This window comes from Nicotiana sylvestris, chromosome 1 (assembly GCF_000393655.2).
Source record: "Nicotiana sylvestris chromosome 1, ASM39365v2, whole genome shotgun sequence".
Classification (NCBI taxonomy): domain Eukaryota; kingdom Viridiplantae; phylum Streptophyta; class Magnoliopsida; order Solanales; family Solanaceae; genus Nicotiana; species Nicotiana sylvestris.
This window is the reverse complement of record NC_091057.1, coordinates 149,882,007-149,907,514: the sequence shown is the minus strand read 5'-3', so window position 1 is coordinate 149,907,514 and position 25,508 is coordinate 149,882,007. Positions and strand designations below refer to the sequence as shown.

Here is a 25,508-nt window from a genome sequence, read left to right as displayed (position 1 = left end):
TTGAGTTGGATTGTTTTCTTTTTGGATGTTTCTTTGGCTTCGAGCCAGGAAGAAACTATGCGATTTCGCTAGGAAATCCCCACAGACAACGCCAAATTGTTTGACTCAAAAGTTATCGAACACTTTACGAGTAAATCAATCAAAATAAATCAAGGGTAAATCATAGTCAATCATAATTGATCGCTGGATTAGAAGACAAAATCGAAATATAAGAATACAGAATTGAAGAATGATATATTTAGGACTTTATTGATCATAGTAGCTTGACCTGCCTCTCCTTGAAGAGGTTCCGGGAGTTACAATCGTGCTGTTCACGATTTTATTCATGGAGCATATTCGTTCTCTTCTGTGGATCTCCCATAGTGTCAGAGAGGAAGCCCCTTTTAAGGTTCTCTTTCTTGGTATTTATAGTTACAAGCTCCACGAGCTTGTCATAAGTCGTCGTAGCTCAGTTGAGGAGATGCTCTTTTGTCGCGGAGGGGCCGTAGCCCCATTGCTTGCCTTAGAAACAGTCGTAACCAGTTAGAGTCAAGTTTGTTGACTATTTGTTATGAGTCAATTAGGGCGGGCTGGTTCCGTAGCGGCGTGTGGTCAGATTTTGACCAATACAGAACTATTCTCTAATTTTGAAGAATTGGGTCAAAATTACATGAATCTAATTGTTAACTTCCACGACAGAAAAAAGAAAAATCTCTAACAGTGGTGGTGTCTGCCTTCTCCGGTAGCTTCAGACGGTGACCCCATCGGAGTCACCGGCCGGTCAAACTCAAACACAAAAAAGAGTTTGTACGTACCTGGTATTTCCAGGTTGGTCACGAGGCGATGATACAAAAATCCAAAAAGACAGAGCAATATAATAATGCGTTGGTGTCCCCCCACCCCTCTACCCAATCCATCTATCGCTCTCATTCCAACTATTCCTATTCACTCACTCTCATGTCCATAATAATTGTCCCCTCTATCCTTCTTCTCCTTCACAAGCAAAGCAACCCCCTCTTACCCATTGGTGTCAGTTCCATCATTACTAATTCTTCGTATTAATAATGCATGTATGTTATCTTCTTTACACCTTTTCTTAACCTCTCCCCCTCATCTTCATTCCTTTGTTCATATAATTGAGCAAATTAAATTCAGTTCTTATACTATTCTGCTGCTTGGAATTACTTAATTCTCAATGACTCGTCTGTTGCGATCCAAGTCGTATACATTTGGCCGTCTCTCTGCTTCCAACTCCTCTGTTCTAGACTTGTCTCCTCGCTGCTCTTCTCTCTATGACTACGAAGAAGTAGATGATGAAGAAGAAGAAGAGGAAGAAGGGGAGGAGGGGTTTTCAAGTCCGGACCAGAGGCAACGGGGTCGGATTCGGGCTGCCGGTGGACGTCAGAGCAATCATAACAACCCCTCTCCAATTCTGGCGGTAGTTGTGGCGGCGCTCCGGAAGTCGCTGGTGACTTGCAGTGTGGATAGAGATGACGTCGCTAACATGGACATTGGATGGCCCACCGATGTCTGCCATGTTTCTCATGTCACCTTCGATCGCTTCGATGGCTTCCTTGGCCTCCCTATTGAGCTCCAGCCTGAAGTTCCCCGTAAAGTCCCTAGCGCAAGGTTCCTTTTCTATTTCTTATCCCATGCCCATTCAGTTCCTAGTATTACTATTTCTTTTCTTCAATTTTAATTTCCAAGGAGCTGAGTTTATCTGTGGTAAGCTGGGGGTACAGGATTCACCCAGATCCGGGAACTACATTTTCAACAATTTATTTAGCTTACAGCCGATGAAAAACAAATAAAATGTGAAGGAATGATATGGAAGTAAGACCTAAGGGAAAATCATTTTACCAGTTTTGAGATAATAGGACGTAGAATTGATGTGAAATTTATATAGTTGATCCCAACTAGTTTGATATTGAGTATAGTTGATTGAGTGACTGATATACTAGATCTAACGCAGACAAATGAAATGCTGAATCTGTCTTGCATGCTTCATCCTGCTGTGAAAGTTGATATGCATAAATAACCAACTGAGTGAATTGCTCCGAAGAGAGAATTGCTCAATTGAAATTACCCATTGTAAGGAAAGCAAAAAGGGGCAACCCGGTGCACTAAGCTCCCCTTATGCGCGAGTCCTGGGAAGGACTGGACCACATTGATTCTTATGTATTGCCCAAGCTTACTGTCTTGCTCATCTCTTGTGCTGATTCCTTAAGCTGATAATTTTTAGTTCTCACATTCTTGTTGTACTTTACAGTGTTAGTGTTTTTGGAGTATCTGTCCAGTCAATGCAGTGTTCATATGACTATAGAGGAAACAGTGTGCCAACAATTCTTCTTAAGCTGCAAAGTCGTCTGTATTCTGAAGGAGGCCTGCAAGTATTCTTCTTTCTTTGTACTTGAATAATCTAAAATATGGCTATTGGCATTAGATATGCTGAAACTTGCATTCTTTTCGGCGTTTTGGTTGAAGGCAGAAGGAATATTCCGGATAAATGCTGAGAATAGTCAAGAAAAAACTGTGAGGAACCAGCTGAATAGAGGCAGTGTTCCATATGGAATTGATGTTCATTGTTTGGCCGGATTGATTAAGGTAGCTTTAACATATTCATCCTTCATCCTTCATCCATCTTCATTTGTTGCTGCATTCTGTAAGTTGAAACTAACAATTAGAATAGATGCTAGCAAGATCTTGAAGCTCTGAAGTAAACTGAAATGTAAATTTTATCCACCTTTGCTATGCTTAGCCTGTTTAAGTACCTTCCCAGTCTATTGTCACATTTATGTCAATATGCTAAATCGTGTATGGAAAAAACAAGTTTGACCTTTGGAGTCATTACAAGATAGATTAGGGAAAACAATATGCAGATCAATGATTTGGCATAAAAGTTACTGGTCCGGGCAAGAATGGGAAATCAAAAAGATGTTTGAAAAATTAACATGCATTTACCCTTTTGTTTAGTACATCATTCTTGTGCAATTTTTAAAAGTGAATAAACCATGAAATTGATCAACAAAAAAGATGCTTCTTGAACATAAAGGAAAACAAAGATGAGTGTTCTAGGTGCTTTCTATGGGATTGTTGTCCAAAGGAGCATATCGTAGATCTTAGCTTCTCTTTTCCAATGAACTCTTTCTGTACATGAGGTAAATGCATTACTTATTGCTACTGTGTCAAGATCCTATATAAATTTATGCTCGTCAAGACTGTTCCATGATGAAAAGCTTATTAAGCTTCTGTCTTCGACAGGTTTCTTAGTATCAGATACGGCTTGCCATTCTGTGCTCTGGTTGGTAAATCCATTCGTGGTTATTGTGTTAGTCTTTTGGTTATAATACCATAAGCTAGATCTGAACTGCCTTTATTTCTTGAGAAAAGTAGCCCTCGTATAATATAATTATCTCAGGGGCTAGAATAGTACACCAAAATAGTGTTTTATGGCTACTTAATTTTGTTGCCAGATAGACCCCTTAAATGACAATGTAAACCCTAATTCTATGACAATCTACTTGGCCCAGCAATAGTCTTTATCACTCTTAGAAAATTGATGAGCAAACACTTTCCATATGTCTCCAGGCATGGTTTAGGGAGCTGCCTACAGGTGTACTAGATTCTCTAACCCCGGAGCAGGTGATGCACTGCAACACTGAAGAAGACTGCACCCAACTTGTGAACTTACTTCCTCCAACTGAAGCTGCCCTGCTTGAGTGGGCAATCAATTTAATGGCAGATGTTGTGCATAATGAGCATTATAACAAGATGAATGCAAGGAATATTGCCATGGTTTTTGCTCCTAACATGACTCAGGTACTTGGGAACTTTTCCTTAGTGTAGCTTTTACTTGTTATGTTTTCCTTCGCAAATGCATGTTTCATGGGAACTGAGATGAGGGTTAGTTTTACCCAAATGTCTAAATTGGGAATGATATGGTATGTCCTTTGGTGAATTGTGTTTCATATACTTATGATGGGATAATAAATCTTGCAGATGGCTGATCCATTGACTGCACTGATTCATGCAGTCCAAGTCATGAACCTCCTTAAGACACTCATTATGAAGACCCTTCGTGAAAGAGAAGAATCACATGTGACATGCCAAATACAGTCGTCATGTGCTAATAATACCAGTTGCATGGTAGATTATGTGGATGGCTATTCTTGTGAAAAACAAAATGCTGGTAAACTCTCAAGAAGTGCCACTTTAGACGGAACAGAATGCGAGTTAGAAGAGCAATTCTGGAACTGTAAGAGTACAAGTGATGCTGGAGAGGAATGTGATTCTGTTGTGAGGACCTCTCCAGTTGCTCGCAGAAGACAAACGCTAGAGAGTAGGTTTAGAGAAGGATTTGACCCTGAAGAGGGTGAGAACACAATGATTAGACTTAGTTTAAGGAAGGGAATGCAAAAGCTATACAGGCATCCTGTATTTCAACTGAGTAAGCCAGTGAAGAAGAGCAGACTTATCGGGACTGTAAATAGTAGGAGAGGAGGTGGAGAAGCATTGGCATGAGATGGGTGACCTCAGGATGGGATCTGTTATCTCTTTGATCCTTAATATTTGCTGCAGTTTGTACTAATATTGGTATCAGTAATGTTTGATCCATATATAATCTAGTGAGAGAAGCATTTTATTTGTAGAATGTTCCAGGTACTAACTTGTAGTTTGATGAAGATGTGCTTCAGAGTATAATTTGTTACTTCATTTGCCAGCTACCCTAGAGCAATAACAGCATTAGAGTACTGTAAAACAAGGGGAATTATGTATACTTGGTAATGTTGGACTCAAATATTAGAAATGAGCAGACAGCAGTATTGTTTTTATTTAAAGACTCCTAACTAGTGTTTGGACATAGATTTGATTGAAACTTGAAAAATGAGTTTTTGAAGTTGTGTTGAAAAATAATTTTTGAAAGTTAAAGTTGTGTTGGGACATGTATTTTATTTGAAGAAAATTCGAAGTTTTGTGAGTGAGAAAAGTTTTCAACCCAAAAACTGCCCTAAACGAGTTTTTGGGAACTTGGAATTTTTTGATTTTTTTCCCCCAAAACATGATTATATTTCATAGACAAATAATGTTTTTAAAAAAATTTTGAAAAGTGAATGCCAAAATCCATAGCCAAACGGGAGCCTAGTATTTGGTGCATTTCGGCAAAGAGCAGGGCAATAGTGTCAACTGTCAACTGAAGAAACTACTCTATACACAGGAAGCACCTATGTGTATTATTCTCCATTGCGTGAATCTTTTTGTATTATTCTCACAATTAGCGTTAGGTAGTTTTGGATTTTTGATTCTTTTTCCTTCCTTTTTTATAGTTTTCATATAAGGTCTTAAGATTTGGTGAATAAAATGTGCAAGTGTTTTACCTCTGGGCCTGTTAAGTCAGCATCCTGCAGGGTGCCCTGGAGAAAGCCCAAGGTATCACCATTCGCAGACCTTCTAGGGAGAAATTAAAAAATAGCCAGATTTATAAATGGTAATTCAAAAATAGCCACAGTTTCAAAAGTAATTGAAATTTAGCCACTTTTCATGTAAAGATAAATCTGAACGAAAACACTATTCAAAATCCAGAAAATACTCCAGCATAATATATTAGAGTTCCATCATAAGTATACTGGAACTCCAGCATATTATAATGGAGTTCCAGCATAAATATACTTGAACTCCAGCATAATATACTGGAGTTCCAGTATAATATAGCGGTCCAGCATAATATGCTGGAAGTTCATACATAGGTGTTCCAATCTCCAGTATATTATGCTGGAGCTTTCCGCGTGTTGGAATTCCAGCATAATATGCTAGAAGTTCATACACATGTGTGCACCGATCTCCAGTATATTATGCTGGACCGGTCCCTATTGCAGCAAAATAGTGGTTATTTTTTAATGACTTTGCAAACGCTGGCTATTTTTGAATGATCAGTCCGAAAACTGACTAGTTCGTGCTATTTTTACGACCTTCTGTGACGGCACGGAATGTCCTCAATAGAAAAGCCAACAGTTTTCATAAAAAGGAAGAAAAGCCAATGGGTTATTTAAAAAAAAAATAGGAAAAGAGTAAAGCGAAACACAAACATGTCTTTAAAACTTTCAAAGTTAGAAGTAAAAATAATTGACCAAATTATAAAACAAACAACTATATGAATTTCTTTTTCACATATTTCAATTTAATATCATGGAAAACGTAAAAATAACATGGTATAGCCAGTTTTCGCACTGGTCAATCAAAAATAGCCAGCGTTTACCAAGTCAATGAAAAATAGCCACTATTTTTCTGCAACAAAGACCGGCCCAGCATAATATACGGGAGTTCGGTGCACCTGTGTATGAACTCCAGTATATTATGCAGGAGTTCCAGCATAAGTATACTTGAACTCCAAGTTAAGTATACTGGAACTCCAGTATAATATGTGGGAGTTCAAGTATACTTATGCTGGAGCTCCAGCATAATATACGGGTGTATTTTCTGGGTTTTGAACAGTGTTTTCGCTCAGATTTATCTTTACATAAAAAGTGACTAAATTTCGATTACTTTTAAAATTGAGCTATTTTTAAACTACCAGTTATAAATCTGGCTATTTTTGAATTTCTCCCAACGGTAAGGTGTCAAGGCTATAAAGTTTAGTGAAATTGGTTTCGCTACAAAAAAACGTGACAAAAATCTCTCTTTCATTAGTACAATACTACTGTATAACAAATGAAAATATAATTTTTTTCACCAGAGAAAGGAAAAAAAATTATTGTACGAAACTAGTGACAACTGCAAAACCATGAAAACTTGAGTCCGGAACCAATTGTGGTTCTTCTGGACTCAAAATTTATTAATAAGTGAAAAAAAAATGACATTTTTATATATAGTGCCACAATACTTGGCGCTGTACATTAACATTAATTGTGCCGTTAATGTATAGCGCCAAGTATTTTTGCACTATACTAAAAAAGCTAACATGCTCAGGTATAGCGCCAAAATACCTGGCGTTATACCCCTTTTTGTGTAGCCCAAGTTTCCAAAGCACAAAACAAGACTCTGTCTCTCGGTAAAAAGAGTGCGTGTACTTTACAGAAACACCACATTGACTCATATCCAATTTAATTATTCTTTGGAATCACTACATTTTTCTTGTTATATTTAATTTCTTAAGATAACGAGAAAATAAAAATAAAGTAAGACTATTATAATTTAAATTCATATTTTTAATAACTTAATTATACAAATTATATATATATATATATAGGTTCCGGGCTCGATATTTTGAGGTCCAGTGGCACCAAACTATCATTAATAATTATGTGTTTTTTTTATAATTTAAATTAATAATTTTACAAATCAAATATTTTAAATTGAAACTTTTATAATAATGCATATTATTTGATTTGTATGTGTTCTATTTCGGTTTGTGTTTTTTTTCGAAACTAGCATGTTAAATTTATCCGGATTTAATATTAGTGTTTTAGCGTAGTAAAATCTAAACCTTTTTACCGTAGTAAAAAACGTATACCCTTTTAGCGTAGTAAAATTTAGAGTCTTTGTAGCATAGTAATGTGTAGTATTTTAGCTTAGAATTCCTTTTGTTTAAGTATCTTATACTGGTAGTTGAAAATGCAAACTTTGTACAATTAAGTTAATAATTGTATCAACACACATAATTAGTAATTTGTACAATTAAGTTATTAAAAAATATGAATTTAAATTATAAAAAAATACATAATTATTAATGATAGTTTGGTGCCACTGGGCCTCAAAATATCGAGCCCGGAACCCATATATATATATATATATATATATATATATATATATATATATATATATATATATATATATATATATATATATAATTTGTATAATTAAGTTATTAAAAATATGAATTTAAATTATAATAGTCTTACTTTATTTTTATTTTCTCGTTATCTTAAGAAATTAAATATAACAAGAAAAATGTAGTGATTTCAAAGAATAATTAAATTGGATATGAGTCAATGTGGTGTTTCTGTAAAGTACACGCACTCTTTTTACCGAGAGACAGAGTCTTGTTTTGTGCTTTGGAAACTTTGGCTAAAAAGGGGTATAGCGCCAGGTATTTTGGCGCTATGCCTTGGCGTGTCAGCTTTTTCAGTATAGTGTCAAAATATTTGACGCTATACATTAACGACACAATTAACGTTAATATATAGCGTCAAGTATTGTGACACTATATATAACAATGTCATCTTTTTTTCCCCCTTAAAAAAACCACAATTGGGTTCCGGACTCTGAAAACTTCTCTTTGTACGGCCTCAGGTCCTCTCCAACCTCAAACCGTTATGACGTTTTACTGAAAAACGAGTATTTTTCATGTCAAAGTACTTGTCATACTTTCGTTCTTAGGTTGACTTAAAATAAGAGTACTTCATATCTACTTTTTTAAAAATGAAATGCAAATCTTGTAATTCTAAGATGTTTATGAATTCATGTAGAGCATAGATCTTTTGGATATCAATATAACGGTATCGGGTATTTCTTTTAATATTAGCTAACACATGTGGATAGTGTTTTAAGATGTTGTTTGCAACAAATTATTTGTGAATACAAAAATAAATTGCAACCACAATATAAATATGAAGAGACATAGATTTATTGATACGGGTACAATTTTATTTGTTCCCTTGATTCTTCTCTCCTGATTATCTCCGTGATTCGAGGGCTAGTACAGCGTGTTTCTCGAACGTAGGATGTTGCGGGCTTTCATGAATTTATTTGATATCCATGAAGTATGTTGTGGATCTTCTTGAAGTATTTGATTATCAAGAATTATCCGGCCACTTCTTGATCTCTTTGTGAATATCCCGTGAGTTTATGGGATTTTCGAGATGATCTCCATTTTTGAGATATTTTTTTAAGGGAATATGTAGCCCTTTTTATAGAAGTGACCTAGGGCAAGGGTTGAGTAGTCTTCAAGTTAGGATTTTTGTAGAGTAGACTCCTAGAATTTCAAGAATCATCTTGTAGTATCTTAAATTTTGGATTTATCTTGATCCGTTAAAATTTTGATGTCTACAAATGTCTTAGATTTTTATAGCATACCTCAATTTCTATGAGAATCCTTTCCTTAGAGCTTTTCCTATGACTCGATCATGATTCTGTGTTATACAATTGGGAAACAACTTAATCCCAGGAGGCTTATCCACAATTAGTCTGGCTTAAATTCCTTCCATCTATATGGTAAAAAACTAAATGGGGTAATACATAAGATGCACCCTCAACTTGTCCCCAAAAGTCAGTTTCCCATTTAACCTTTAGGAGTATTCTTTTTCTACCCTATACTTGTCCGAAATGAATTTAATACCTTTCTGAGACATATACAACCAGTCTCATGGTGGAAGGTGTTGCACACTCTCCTTATGTCTTGGCCACGGATTATCCCAACATATTCAAGTTGATTTTACCTTTTCTTTTTTGACTTTATTTTTTAGTTTTTACTCCTTATTCTTATTTCACTTTTTAAAATTTGTATCTCCTTCCTTATATTTGTTATAAAAATCTCTTTTCTCAAACTCCTTTCCTACCGAGCAATCCTTCACCCCAACTACAAAATTTAGATTTAGATAAATTAGTTTTCAAGTTAATTGAGATTTTTGGCATTGTAATACTAATAGAAAAAGGGTTGAGAAGTGAGATATGACTCTAGTTGGAGGTTGATAGGAGAAAATGAAAGCTCGGCGGCACCGGAAGAACTTTTTCGGCCAACATCTGGTGGGATTTCATAGTTTAATTGAATTTTCAATGTTAATGCATTTTTATGGGTTTTCAATAGTTAAAAGTGAGAATACAACTGATGATTTTTACAATCTCTTGATTAATTTCATCTTATTTTTCTGCCGAAAATAGGAAGGGGAATAGGCGGCAAAGGAGGTTTTGGTGATGGAAGATAAAAGGAGAGGAGAGGAAAAGTTGGAGAAAGAAAAGGAAAGGAAATAGAGCAAGAAAATCTGCTCTTAAAAAGGAGTAGAGTAAAAATGCAGAAGAAAGAAATGGCGTTGAGATGGAGAAGAAAGAGGGGTTTGGGTGGGTGGGTGGGGGGGGGGAGTGAAGATGAAGAGAAAAGGGGAGTGGGGTTCTTTGTCAAAAAAGTCATTTTTTTACTTTAAATTTTGATACTAGGCGCTTCCACTTTAATTTTTTTAATTTTTTGTCACATCAGCTTTTAGTGTGGTATTAAATCCATTTCGGACAAGTATATGATGGAAAAAGAACAACCGTAAAGGTTGAATGGGAAACTGAGTTTTGGGGACAAGTTCAGGGAGCATCTTATGTATTATCTCAAACTAAAAATCATGTCTTGATTATATATGCTTTAATTAGCTAAAATAAAAATACAAATGTTTCGGTCAAGCTTTTAAAATCTATTTATTTTAAAATATGTTCTTTTTAGAAATGCTTATCGGAAAAAATATTGTTTAAGAATAGCAGTTTGTGTTTGACTAATCAATTTGTAAAATACTTTTGCCTTATATTAGGCCATCTCCAACCCTTACCTCCATTTTCTCCTCCAAAATGGAGTAAAGTTACTGTAACCATTATTGCATTTTTTACTCCAAAAAAGAATATTTCATTTTATATTCTTCTCTCTTTTCAATATTATATTGTTATCTTTTATTTTAATTTTATTTTCTTATTTTTATTAAAGAAATTTATTCTTTTTTCTTTTTTACATATTCATCACATATAATTTGTATTCCTTTTTTATATAACCATTTAATATAAAATTATTTTTACTCCAAAATAGAATATTCCATCACATATAATTTATATTCCTTTCTTATATAAAAAAGAAAATAAACTTTTAATGATTGGTGTAGATTCTATTGTCGATCCGGCTCGTCGTAAATTTTTAGGACAAGAACGATATCGAATAATGTATAAAAGAAGTCAACAATTTTCACAGTCACAAGCATAACAATCCTCGGTCCCATTTACTAAATACTATAATGATTTTGGTAAAGACAAGAGGGGTTGCTCTGATGGTAAGCAACCTCCACTTCCAACATAGATGTTGTAAGTTCGAGTATCCCCAAGAGCAAGGTGGGAAGTTCTTGGAAGGAAGGATGCCGGAGGTCTATTTGGAAACAACCTCTCTATCCCAGACCCCCACTAAGTGAGATTATACTAGGTTGTTGTTGTTGTTGTTGTTGTTGTTTATAATGATTTTGGTGCATATGGAAATGACATAGGTCCCTACTAAGTTATTGTGCTATTTACCGTAGTTTTAATTTTTATATATTTTAATTTTAATGTATTTCCAATTTTAATGTATTCTTAATTTTCACTTTTGAATTTTAGCAACATCTAATATTTTATATTCGCATCTTTCAATTTTAGCATCATCTAATGTTTATATTTGCACCATTTACTTTTTGATATAATTATATATTTTTTGTACAATTATAAATTACAATAAAATTAACTTACAATTTTACATAAAAATAATAAATGCACGAAAATTAATTTATTAAAATTATACGCCAAAGTTAAGATGTAAAATTAATATTATAAAGATATTACATAAACATAATTAGGTATAAACAAAGTAAAAAATTAAAATAATTAAATAATAATAATAACAATAATGTAATACCCTATATCTTTAAATAAGGGTGTATTAATAATAATAATAATAATAATAATAATAATAATAATAATAATAATAAGAAGAAGAAGAAGAAGAAGAAGAAGAAGAAGAAGAAGAAGAAGAAGAAGAAAATAACTATAAAAAAAGGCAAAACAAAACAAATCCAAAAAAAAGGAAAGAAATAGGGGTTTACAACAAAGGGCCAAGCCCATATGTAACCAAAAGCAAATAAAGAGCAAACGAAAGAGAGAAAGGGGGAAATAAGGTCTGCTTCAGAAAACGAATAAGGTCTGCTTCAGAAAAACGCAGAAAAGGGGTTTCAAAAGGAGGAGGAGGAGAAGAAGAAAAAGGCTGGAACCAAATTTTGAGAAATCTTAAATACGCATTGGTCTTTACGGGTAATACTCGAATTTCTCATCTGGGTTCTTTTCTTCTGGTAATTCTTTTTATCTCAATTCATATATTTGAAGGGTTTCACAAGGTATAAGAAATTAAATACCAATAAGAATTTATTCTTGGCAAATTAAGAGTCAAACATGAAACCTCGAGGGTTGGGTATTCTAAAATAGCTATGAATGAGCCTAAATAAGAAAATTAACATGAGATCGATATTATGTAATTATAGATTGATTGGAGGAATTTGTACGAGTTGCTTGAGATGAAGCAGTTGGTATTTCGGCACGAGTATTGTGAGTAGTAATCTTACCGCAATTTGTGTTTTCATAACTTGCATGATTTACACATGATTTTTAATATAAATATATTACCGATTATTTTGAGTTGCATGTGGGACAAGTCTTTTACTCGATATGATACCGAAATAGTTATCTGAGATGAATACCGTGGTTTTAAATATTTTCGTTGCCCTCGCTAGTGGGAAGGTAGAACTAGCATACCGTTACCGATTTTCCTCGAGTAGTGACTACCGTTATATTTGACTTCTTGCGAAGAAGTCCACAGTCATACCGATTACATGATCCGTTCATTGAAACTTCCCAAAATGTGAATACTGATATTATGCAATGGTTACCGAGCTTATTACTGAATTGTTAATTATATTATATTACAAGAAAAACGTGATGAGACTGAATTTTTTTTAATGTTTCTGAAAGGGAATTTTTATATCATTTCCTATTTGAGATACTAGCATGTTTCTTGACTTGTCCCCAAATAAAAATGGTTGTGGCTAAGTGTTATTACTCACTGAGCTAGCGACTCATTCCCCGCTAATTTTTTTTTACAGAGAAAACAGTTGACGCAAGCGAGGATTTCGCTAATTAGAGCGCACAGGTTGAGAATTCTTGGTGAGCCTCGCACTTGTTCACGTGGGCGGAGATTTTTATCAATTGTTATGGTCTTTTCTTTGAACTCTTAGAGTCGCTTCATAGTCATTCTTTTAGTGTCATAAATATTATTTTGCTATTAGTCTTATGTCGAGTATCGTTCTTTATTATCAAAGTCGGAGATAAATTAGTATTTCTGGTTGTTAGTGGGTTGATTAGTAATTGTAAAGACTATTTTGGTTAATTGATAAGTTGTCGATTGTTTGAATTGCTATTAGGATGTTTGGTTGCTGATTTGAGACAGGAAATTTTTTTGGGATAGTCAAAAATAAGGGAAACTCTGTCCGATTTTCTGTAAAATACCGATAAGGCTTACTTGGGAGCACTTGCTTCTAAGCGCCGGTCACGATCCTGAATTGGATCGTGACAAAGTTGGTATCAGAGCTTATGCTTTAAGTCCCGAGACATGGAACAATGTTTAGTAGAGTCTTGTTCATGGGTATGTAGGCGCCCATACTTATGATCTTGAGGCTACTGAACATCTAGGAATGTTTTTCTTTATTTCATTCTTTGATCATGCGTTGAGATAACTTGAGATTGACTTTGGGATATTTCTTTCGCAGATGGCTAGGACATGCACAACCTCATCTGCTGGACGTGGTGCTACCCGGAGTGGCGGTCAAGTTGGGGTTCATCAAACTAGAAGACAGACGCTCCTCAACCCCAAGTTCGGAACATGAGTCAAACCCAAGCTGTTATGACAGATCAAGTGCAAGGAGTTCAGAACGCTCCACCACTAGTGCCAACCGTTGTACCTATTGTTGCCTTACCTGCAGATTCAGTGGCAAGGTTATTGAATGTGTTAGAGGCATTAGTGTCTACTCAGGGCGGAAGTTCAGCTCCTCAGGCTACTTTACAGACACAAGAACCTACACAAACTCGGCCTTTCGGGAATAAAGAAGTATCCCTACACGAGTTCCTGAAATTGAAATCACCAAAATTCACAGGTTCCGATAATTTAGCAGATCCTCAAGGTTTCTTGGATGGGACAGTTAAGGCATTACATACTCTTGGATGTTCTAGTGAGAGAGCCGTGGAGCTCGCAACATACAAACTAGAGGATATGGCCAACACATGGTATGAAACGGTATTGTTAGGAAGGTCAGCAGGAGCACCACCACTGATATGGGACGAGTTCACTCAGTTGTTCAAGAATCATTTTCTTCCAGACAGTCTGATGCAACAATATGCTAGGGACTTTGAGAGATTGGTTCAGACTCCAGATATGGATGTGTCAACATATAATACTAAGTTCTGTAAGCTGGCTATATATGCTCCTCACTTAGTGCCTACCGAAGAAGATAGAATTCAGAGGTTTGTTGATGGATTGGTTGGTCGTTTATACACTACAGTAGCCCCACAGATGAAGACTCTATCCTACTCTGATGCAGTCGACATTGCTAGAAAGATTGAAAACAAGGGATGTGAAGAGCGTGCAACTAGTGAATTACGTAAGAAGGCCAAGACATGAGGGGCTTTCAATGGCGGTTTTAGTGAAAATAGAAGAGCAGGAAATCAGGGACAACAACAACAAGGTTCTCAGACAAGGACACACATGTCTTTACAGTCCACATACAGACCACATTACAGACAAGGTAATAAGGGACCATCATCTTCTGGACATCGTAATTCTGGGCAGATATATGCCACTACTCCAGTCTGCTAGACTTGTGGTAGATCACATTTGGGCCAATGTCGTGTTTTAACTGGAGAGTGCTTTCAGTGTGGCCAGTTGGGACATCACTTGAGGGATTGCCCTCAGCCTCCGAGAAATTTCAATCAGGCTTCTATTTAGTCAGCTTCACCGACTCAAACTACTCGTAATACTTCAGGTGCTACAGATACAGGAAATAAAGATCGAGGTGTTGCAGACCGTGCTATCGTGAATCAAGGACAAGGGAATGCTGGTAGAGGTCAGGCGAGAGTTTTTGCATTTACTACACAGGATGCTCAGGCATCGAATGCAGTGGTTACATGTATTCTTTCTGTCCGTTCATTTGATACACTTGCGTTGATTGATCCGAGATCTACTCACTCTTATGTGTCCTCATACTTTGCTTTGAGATTTAGTAGATAGCCCGAGCTATTGAATGATCCTTTTCTAGTTGCTACTCCTGTTGGAGAGTCTCTATTAGCTGAATACGTGTATTGTGCTTGTCAGATTCGGGTTGAGGGTAGAGATACTCTAGCTGGACTTATTGTACTTGATATGATTGACTTTGACATGCTTATGGGAATGGATTGGTTATCTTCTTGCTATGCTATAGTCGATTGTCATGCAAAGATAGTAAGGTTTGAGATGCCAAATGAACCCAGTTTTATTCTAAGAGGGAGTCAGGTTCCGGAGACTTGCAAAATTATATCTTTTATGAAAGCTCAACGAATTCTGAAGAAAGGTTGCTTGGGTCTCTTAGCTATTGTAAATGACACAAGAAAGGAAGCAGTTAGTATAGAAAATGTACCAGTAGTGAAAGAATTTTCTGATGTATTTCCTGAAGATTTACCAGGATTGCCTCCAGTATGAGAAATAGACTTTGGTATTGATTTGCTACCTGAAACGCAGCCCATATCGATACCCCCATATCGAATGGCACCAGCAGAGTTGAGGGAGCTAAAGCAATAACTACAAGATTTGTTAGATAAGGGTTTTATTAGACCTAGTGTTTCACCATGGGGTGCACCAGTATTATTCGTAAAGAAGAAAGATGGATCCCTGAGAATGTGCATTGACTACAGGCAGTTGAAAAAGATAACAATACATAATAAATATCCCTTGCCTCGTATAAATGACATGTTTGATCAGTTACAAGGAGCTGCCCACTTTTCAAAGATTGACCTCCGTTCTGGTTATCATCAACTTAGAATCAAAGATGAAGATATTTCTAAGACTGCTTTCAAAACTCGATACGGGCACTATGAGTTTCTAGTGATGCCTTTCGGACTGACTCATGCTCCAGCGGCATTCATGGATTTAATGAATAGGGTGTTCAAGCCGTTTCTGGATAGATTTGTAATAGTATTTATTGATGATATCCTGATATATTCTCGTAGCCAAGGAGAACACGAGGATCATATCAGGACTGTGTTGTAGACTTTGCGAGAACATCGGCTTTATGTTAAGTTCTCGAAGTGCGAATTTTGGCTAGACTCGGTATCATTTCTTGGGCATGTTGTTTCCAAAGATGGAATTATGGTAGTTCCAAAGAAGACTGAAGTTGTGCAGAAATGGCCCAGACCTACTTCTCTTACAGAGATTCGCAGCTTTTTAGGTTTAGCAGGATATTAAAAGCATTTTGTGCAGGATTTCTCCAGAATAGTAGTGCCGTTGACCAAGCTAACATAGAAAAATGCAGAGTTTCAGTGGACGGAGGAATGTGAGCAGAGCTTTCAAAAACTCAAAACATGTTTGACAACTGCACCAATATTAGCCTTGCCATCAGGTTCTGGAGGATTTACAATATTTTGTGACGCCTCGAGGGTGGGATTAGGATGTGTTCTCATGCAAGATGGTCGTGTTATTGCTTATGCTTCGAGACAATTGAAAAAGCACGAGCAAAAATATCCTACACATGATTTGGAGATGGCTGCAGTGATATTTGCTCTAAAAATTTGGAAACATTATCTATACGGCGAAACTTGTGAGATTTATACTGACCACAAAAGTATGAAGTATATCTTTCAGCAGAGAGATCTAAATCTTTGGCAGCGTCGTTGGATGGAACTACTCAAGGACTATGATTGTTCTATTTTGTATCATCCTGGAAAAGCCAATGTGGTAGCTGATACATTGAGTAGAAAATCTACGGGGAGTTTGGCACATATAGCTCCTGCAAAGGGACTTTTGGCCAAAGATATTCAGAGACTAGAAGATACAGGTATCAGATTTAATGTCGGAAATTCAGAAGCATTGTTGGCTTCTGCTCAGGCTAAGTCTTCATTAGTTGAGCGCATTAAGGCCACCCAATATGAGGATGAACGATTATGCAAATACAGAGATGAGGCCTTAGCTGGTAAAAGCAAGGATATGATTGTTGAAAGTGATGGTGTTCTTCGAATGGGTGACATGCTATATGTAGCAGACGTAGATGGGTTGAGACACGCTATTCTTAAAGAAGCTCACAACACTAAATACTATACATCCTGGATCCACAAAAATGTACCATGACCTGAAGCAATTTTTGGCGGAAAGGTATAAAGAAAGATGTTGCTAACTTTGTTTCTAGTTGTTTGACTTGTTAGCAGCTCAAGGCTGAGCATCAACGACCCGCAGGACTACTACAATAAATTGAGATTCCAGAGTGGATATGGGAAAGAATTACTATGGATTTTGTCACCGGGCTACCACAAACCCTTAGAGGTTATGACTCGGTATGGGTGATTGTAGATCGACTGACGAAATCAGCACACTTTTTACCGGTGAAGACTACATATGGTGGAGTCAGGTATGCATAGATATTTATGAATGAAATTGTCCGACTTCACAGAGTTCCAATATCCATCATCTCTGATAGAGGATCACAGTTCACTTCACGCTTTTGGAAATCTTTTCAAGAAGCATTGGGTACACGAGTAGATCTTAGTACTGCATTTCATCCACAGACAGATGGACAGTCTGAACGTACTATTCAGATCTTGGAGGATATGTTGAGAGCTTGCATTCTTGAGTTTGGAGGTAGTTGGGACACTTATCTACCGTTAGCTAAATTTGCTTACAACAATAGCTTCCAGTCCAATATTCAAATGGTACCGTATGAAGCATTGTATGGTAGAAGATGTCGTTCTCCTATCGGATGGTTTGAAGCTAGTGAGACTAACTTATTGGGACCCGACCTAGTACAAGAAGCTATGGACGAGGTCCAGTTGATCAAACAAAGATTGCTTGAAGCTTGATAAATAGGATTTTAACGTGTTTTATGCCCCTACTTGCCTATGCTTTGAGTATAATTTTCTACAAAATAGTCCCAAAATGCTCACAGGTTGTGCTTGATTGTAGGTTTGAGCAACAAAGTGACGAAATGTCAAAGATCGGCTCAAAACGGAGTGAAACCTGCTCAAGTATCAAAGGCCAAAAGTGCACGTGGCCGCACTAGGAGATTCACAGAGATGCATAATCAAAGTGCACGTGGCCGCACTAGGAGATTCACAGAGATGCATAATCAGAACTTTCACCACGCGGCTGCAGTTGGATCCATGCGGCCCGCGTTCAGCTGACGCGGCCGCGCTACTCACCCACGCGGTCCACATCATAAGGTTCAGAGAGTTGGAGAATTTGTCAAATGCAAACCACGCGGCCGCGGTCATCTCCACGCGGTCCGCGTCAGAGCTTCTCGTGGCCGCGCTACACTTTTACGTGGCCCGCGCCAGACAAGTTCAGAGAGATAGAAATTGGAGTCAAAGAGCCAGTGCGACCGCGGTCATATTTGTGCGGCCTGCACTGACCCCGCAGGGGTAATTTTGTCAAGTTTTTCCAGCCCACTATAAATAGAATATTTTACCATTTTTAGGTTAAGTTTTGTATTATCAGTAGAGTTGCGCTCGTGAGAACCGAAGATTTAGCCTATTTTGGCATTTTAGCATTAATTTCTCCATAGATTCTTGTAGTTTTATCTTAGTAATTAATTAATATGTTTATTTCTTCTCCTATTTCTTCTGTTTTTTCTTCAATTATGTCTAGCTAAACCCATTAGCTAGGGTTGTGGCTCAACCCTAGTGTGGGTAATTGATGGGTGTTGCCATCTAATGATAGATTGATATTGGGTGTTTGTTATTTGGGTTAATTTTATGCTTTAATTAAGGATTAATGGTTGCAAATATTGATTCTAACTTAGTGGGTTTTGACTCTTCTTGAGAAAGAGAGTCTATGACCCCAAAATTGACCCAACAAGGAATTGGGATCGACCCATGAGAAATGGTAGTCCCAATTAACGGGTTAAACCTCGAGAGAGTAATCACCCTACTTGAACCCTAGTTGCTTGGTCTAATTGGCCTACCTAATTGGTCTCGAGAGAGTCAATTGGGCAAAATCACTCTCTCTACCAAGAGATGTGAGAGTGGGTACAATTGTGCAATGGTTATAGCATAAGCCCCAAATACGTCAATCTATCCTTAGTAGTTTCTACCCGTCAATTAACCACCTAGGTGATTCCATGACCCTAGTGCCTTTCTCTCTATTAATTACAACCTAGACATATTCCCTTAGCATAATTTAGTCTTAATATTTAGTTCATAATAGTAGTTATTAATACAAAGAAAATCCAAAAATGTTAGGAGTGCAATTAGAAGTACAAACGCAATTCTAGGCTAGACAGACATTCCAACTCCACTACTAGCTCCCTATGGAAATTCGATCCCGAACCACTATTCGGATAAAAGCTATTGCGACCCGATCTTCCTACATTCGTGTAGCGTTGAGTCAGCATCGATCACTTTTTGGCGCCGTTGCTGGGGAGCTTACGGTGTTGACTATCTGTTTAGTTAGTTTTGTGTTTGCTTCTCTTTCCTTATTTTTACTAATTTTATTTGTGTCAATCACTCAGGTACACATGGCTTTAAATGGAAATGACCCTCTTGGTAACGTGGTCGCGGGGGAGGAGGTTGAGGATCTTGAACAAGAAGATATATTGCCTCAAGCTCAAAGGAGAGGTAGAAATGCCAATGCAAATGCTAATGAGAACACTCCAGACCCTCCTCCGCCTCCACCAAAAGTGGCCCCATGAGTTCTTCCAAATCAAGGGTACGCGAGTGCCATTGTTCCTCCCCGAATCCGGGCAAGGAACTTTCAAATCACAAATGTTATGTTGACCTTGCTCGAGCAAAGAGGGTATTTTACGGGCGCCTCCGATCAAAATGCCTACAAGCACTTGAAGGGGTTCGTAGATACATGCCGGGGTAGCAAGCAGACAAACGTGTCGGAGGATGCATTGAGATTGAGGCTTTTCCCGTTCTCTCTTTGGGGTAAAGCGTTGGATTGGTTAGAAAGGCTCCCCAATCATTCCATCACAATGTAGGATGAATTGGCGGACAAATTCATTTCCAAGTTCTTTTCTCTAAGTCACATGGCGGCGCTCCGTGATGAAATTTTGGCTTTCAAACAAGAGCCAACGGGACCCTTGCACGAAATATGGGAGAGATTTAGAACTATGGTGAAAGAGTGCCCAAACAATGACATGAACGATGTGATGATTCAACAAACGTTCTATAGGGGCATTAATACAACGAACCAATGTATTGTGAATCAATTGGCCGGTGGAAATTTTATGAAGCTTCTGTACAATAAAGCTTGTGATGTCTTAGATGAAATGGCCGATACTTCTTCGGCATGGCAAAGTCGGGCAAACGTTCCTCAAGGTGATCCTAATGTCATACATTTGCATAAGCAGTTGCATGACCACGACCAAGCCATTGTGGAACTCACAACAACAATGAATCAATTGGCGAAAGCGTAATTGCAACAAGTCCAAAACCCGCGCCAAGTCAATGCCATGGAAGGAGTGAATATGTTGAAAAGGAGGCAAATAGGGCAACAACCTCAAGGAAATTGTGACAACTATGATGATGGGAATGGTTTTTCGAATGAGTGTTATGATGATCAAAGCGAGGAGGTTCAATATGTCAATAATCACCAAGGCAGCTGAGGCAACTCTTCTAACCAACAATGGCGACCCCAAGGTAATTGGGGCAATCAACAAGGTGGTAATTGGAACAATAACAACAACCAAGGAGGAAATTGGGGGAACAACAATTCGGGTAATCAAGGGAATTGGAACGGGAACAACAACAACAATTGGAACAACAACAATGGTCAAGGTGGGTGGAGTAACAATGGTGGTCAAGGTAATCGGGGGCTAGGCTTCCTTTTGGCCTCAGATGTATCAACAACCAAACAACCCGCCTCCGTTTCAATCTCATGGGTCTAGTTCTTCGGGTAATGACATGGGTCGAATTGAAAATATGTTCGAGCAAATGATGAAAAAGAACCAAGACTCTGATGCTCAATTGGCTTCCCATAACACTTCTATCCATAACTTGGAAGTACAACTTGGCCAAATCTCTCAATCTCTCAACACTCGCCAAAAGGGTGCTCTACAAAGTGATACGGTCGTAAACCCTAAGGGTGGGCACAACAATCATGTGATGGCGGTGACAACGCGAAGCGGGAGAGGCGGTGACGTGCATGCCTTAAGAGGGAATCAAGTAATGGTTGATGAAGAGGAGTTGCGGGATGATGATATACCTTTGGTGGTTGAGGATGTTGTTGAACCAAATGTGAGTAATGATGTGCGGATTGAAATTGATGAGTTTGAGGAGGAGACACAAGAGGCCGTGAACCCGTCTAGGGAACACGTGATTGATATGCCCGAACCGGTGGTGCCCAAAGCCAAGGCACCCTTGCCTAGGCCTCCTCCGCCATATCCTCAACGGTTGGCCAAGCAAAAGGGTGACAACCAATTCAAGAAATTCATTGAGATGATGAAGAGTTTGACTATCAACGTGCCTTTAGTGGAAGCACTCGAGCAAATGTCAGGGTACGCAAAATTCATGAAGGATTTGGTTACGAAAAAACGATCAATGGAGTGTGAGACAATCAAGATGACTCATCAAGTGAGTTCTATTGTGCATTCTATGGCTCCAAAACTTGAGGATCCCGGAGCATTCACTATACCTTGTACCATCGAAAGTACCAACTTTGCAAAAGCCCTTTGTGACTTGGGGGCAAGTATTAACTTAATGCCATATTCGGTCTTCAAGACCTTGGGAATCGAACAACCTCGTCCAACTTCAATGAGGCTTCAAATGGCGGATCGGTCAATGAAGCGGCCTTTGGGAATAATTGATGATGTCCTTGTTCGTGTTGATAAATTCATCTTGCCGGCCGACTTCGTCATATTGGATTGTGAGGTGGACTTTGAAGTTCCTATTATTATTGGGAGACCTTTCCTAGCTACGGGGAAGGCTTTGGTTGATGTTGATGCGGGAGAGTTGACGTTCTGTGTTGGTGATGAAAAGGTGGTGTTCTATGTGTGCAAGTATATGAGGCAACCAAATAGCACCGAAGTGTGCTCGTTTGTGGACATTGTCACAGCGGTGATAGTGGATGACACAAGCACTATGATTAATGTTGAGGATCCACTTGAGGCCGTGCTTTTGAATATGGATGTCAATGATGATGTCGGGAGAGTGGAGTGTGTAAATGCATTGCATGGTATGGGTTCGTATTCTTATGAGCCTAGGAAGTTATCCTTGGATCTTGAGAATCGCAAAACTCCACCAACCAAGCCATCTATTGAGGAGCCGCCGATGTTGGAGTTGAAGCCACTTCCTCCTCACCTCAAGTATGAATTATTGGGCCCTAATTTTATTTTGCCTGTTATTCTTTCGTCTTGCTTAACTAACGTGCAGGTTGACGCCACCTTGGCGGTTCTACAAAAGTGCAAGAGGGCAATTGGATGGACATTGGCCGATATTCAGGGTATAATCCCCACCTTTTGAATGCATAAGATCATTTTGGAGGAGGATTCTAGGCCCTAACTTGAACATCAAAGGAGGCTCAATGAAGCAATGCAAGAAGTGGTAAAGAAAGAGGTTATCAAGTGGCTTGACGCCGGTGTGGTATATCCCATTTCTGACAGTTCATGGACTTCTCCGGTGCAATGTGTACCGAAGAAGGGTGGGATGACGGTGGTAGCCAATGACAACAATGAGCTTATTCCTACTCGTACTGTGATGGGTTGGAGAGTGTATATGGACTACCGGAAGCTTAACAAGGTGACTAGAAAAGATCATTTCCCGTTGTCGTTCCTTGACCAAATGCTTGATCGTCTTACGGGCTAGGTTTTCTATTGCTTTTTGGATGGTTACTCGGGGTACAATAAAATTCTCATTGCCCCGGAGGACTAAGAGAAGACTACTTTTACATGTCCTTATGGCACATTCGCTTTCTCTCGAATGCCATTCGGATTATGTAATGCTACGGCGACCTTCCAACGTTGTATGATGGTAATTTTCACCGACATGGTGGAAGATATATTGGAGGTCTTCATGGATGATTTTAGTGTGGTCGGGGATTCTTTTGGAGAATGCTTGCAAAATGTGGACCGAGTGTTAGCCCGATGTGAAGACACGAACCTAGTTCTCAATTGGGAGAAATGCCATTTTATGGTAGAAGAGGGTATTGTGTTGGGTCACAAGATTTCGAAGAGAGGTATTGAAGTTGATAAGGTAAAGATCGAGGTGATTTCAAGTCTTCCTCCCCCTACTTCTGTCAAAGGGGTGAGGAGTTTTCTTGGGCACGCGGGTTTCTACCGAAGGTTCATCAAAGATTTTTTTAAGGTAGTTAGCTCGTTGTGCAAGTTGTTAGAGAAAGATGCCAAGTTTGTCTTTGATGAGAAATGCATGGAGGCTTTCGAGCTTCTAAAACACAAGTTGACAACTACCCCCATCATTACCGCACCAAATTGGAGCTTGCCTTTCGAGCTCATGTGTGATGCTAGTGATGTTGCGGTGGGGGCGGTTTTGGGCCAAAGAATCAACAAGATGTTCCATCCGTTGTACTACTCAAGCAAGACAATGAATGAAGCTCAAAGGAATTACATAGTCACCGAGAAGGAATTGCTAGCTATTGTTTTTGCCATGGAGAAGTTCCGACCGTACCTTATGGGGGCCAAAGTGAGTATCCACACCGATCATGCCGCCCTTAGGTATTTGATGACCAAGAAAAATTCCAAGGCGAGATTGATGAGATGGGTGCTACTTCTTCAGGAATTTGATTTGGAAAATGTGGATCGAAAATGGAGTGAGAATCAAGTGGCGGACCACTTGTCCCATTTGGAGGAGGAGGGGAGGCCTTTTGACGGCCTTGAGATCAATGATGCCTTTCCGGATGAACAACTCCTCGCGGTGTCAATGCATGATATGTCGTGGTTTGCCGGCGTTGCCAACTATCTTGTTATCGGTATAATCCCGTATGAGCTATCTTCTAACCAAAGGAAGAAGCTCAAGCGGGATAGCTTGGATTACTATTGGGATGAGCCGTATCTTTTTAAGATTTGCACCGATGGTGTGATTCGACGATGTACCCCGGAAGAAGAACAATTGAGTATTTTGGAGACTTGTCTCTCCTCTCCCTATGGTGGCCATCATGGCGGGGCGTGGACGGCTTCGAATGTGCTTAGTTGTGGATTCTATTGCCTATCCTTGTTTAAAGATGACGGTGATTTTGTCAAGAGATGTGATGAATTCCAATGAGTCGGTGGGATTTCTAAAAAGGATGAGATGCCCCTTAATACAATTCTAGAGGTGGACATATTTGATGTTTGGGGTATCGACTTTATGGGTCCTTTCGTGAGCTCTTGTGGGAACACCTACATCTTAGTGGCGGTGGATTATGTTTCAAATGGGTCGAAGCCGTGGCTTTGCCCAACAATGAAGCCCGAAGTGTGGCGGCATTTCTGAAAAAGAGTATCTTTACAAGGTTTGGCACCCCACGTGCTATTATTAGTGATAGAGGGTCGCACTTTTGCAATCGAGCCTTTGATTCGTTGCTTGCCAAGTATGGAGTAAATCACAAGGTGACCACCCCCTATCATCCTCAAGCGAGTGGCCAAGTCGAAGTTTCCAACCGAGAGATTAAGAGTATCTTTTCTAAAATTGTTAATGCTAATAGGACTGATTGGTCGAGAAAATTGGATGATGCTCTTTGGGCCTATCGGACGGCCTACAAGACCCTAATTGGTATGTCGCCGTACCGGTTGGTGTTTGGGAAGGCTTGTCATCTTCCAGTGCAATTGGAGCACAAGGCTATGTGGGCCTTGAGGAAGTTGAACTTAGAATGGGATGTTACGACAAATCTCCGGGTTGAGCAACTCAATGAGCTTGACGAGTTTAGATTTCATGCCTACTCCAGCTCGTCCTTGTATAAGGACAAGATGAAGTATCATCACGACAAATATGCCCGGGGAAAGGAATTCAAGGTTGGTGACATGGTTCTTCTTTTCAACTCCCGATTGAGGTTATTCTCAGGAAAGCTCAAGTCTAAGTGGAGTGGACTATTTGAAATTGTTGGTGTAACCCCATTTGATGCTATTAATCTCAAGAACAAAAATGGTGAAGTTTTTCGAGTCAATGAGCATCGTGTCAAGCATTATTTGGGGAAGTTTGATGACAGCCACGTGGTGGCGGTTCTTGATTTGAGGTGATATAATGGTAACATGCATCATGCCGCGATGTTAAATCAGGCGCTTCTTGGGAGGCAACCCATGTATTTTTCTTTCTCTTTGATTTTTTTGTAGATTAGGATTTTTGAGCTAATTGTTTGTGAGATGTTGCAGGGATTGTTTTGAAGCAGTGCAAAACAAAGTGTAAAAAAGTGCACAGTCTCTGAAGTTGCTAGTGCGGCAGCGGTGAGCTTTATGCGGTCTGCACTGGCATGAGTTGCATATGTCTGGTCTCTAAAGTTTACCACGCGGCCGCGGTCATGTTACTGCGGTCCGCAGTGGTCTCACGCGGCCGTGTCCCTTTTGTGCGGCCCGCGTGGGCTTCTTTCTGCAAAGGTGCAAGGTTAAACCCAGCGCGGT

General features: G+C 38.7%; 3 protein-coding genes across 3 annotated transcripts; all 3 read left to right on the top strand.

Annotated features, from left to right (window-relative positions):
- Window positions 1-903: 903 nt before the first annotated feature.
- On the top strand, window positions 904-4,811 carry LOC104221215 (rho GTPase-activating protein 3). Its single transcript, XM_009772225.2, has 5 exons — window positions 904-1,608; window positions 2,249-2,369; window positions 2,464-2,583; window positions 3,568-3,798; window positions 3,979-4,811. Exons 1-5 carry the CDS (start codon window positions 1,175-1,177, stop codon window positions 4,498-4,500), a joined length of 1,428 nt encoding a protein of 475 aa, XP_009770527.1. The 5' UTR covers window positions 904-1,174; the 3' UTR covers window positions 4,501-4,811.
- Window positions 4,812-16,435: 11,624 nt separating this feature from the next.
- Window positions 16,436-17,101, top strand: LOC138876033 (uncharacterized). Its single transcript, XM_070154919.1, has one exon. It carries the CDS (start codon window positions 16,436-16,438, stop codon window positions 17,099-17,101), a length of 666 nt encoding a protein of 221 aa, XP_070011020.1.
- Window positions 17,102-21,132: 4,031 nt separating this feature from the next.
- On the top strand, window positions 21,133-22,425 carry LOC138876026 (uncharacterized). The gene is made up of 2 exons (XM_070154915.1): window positions 21,133-21,648; window positions 21,751-22,425. Exons 1-2 carry the CDS (start codon window positions 21,133-21,135, stop codon window positions 22,423-22,425), a joined length of 1,191 nt encoding a protein of 396 aa, XP_070011016.1.
- Window positions 22,426-25,508: the final 3,083 nt, after the last annotated feature.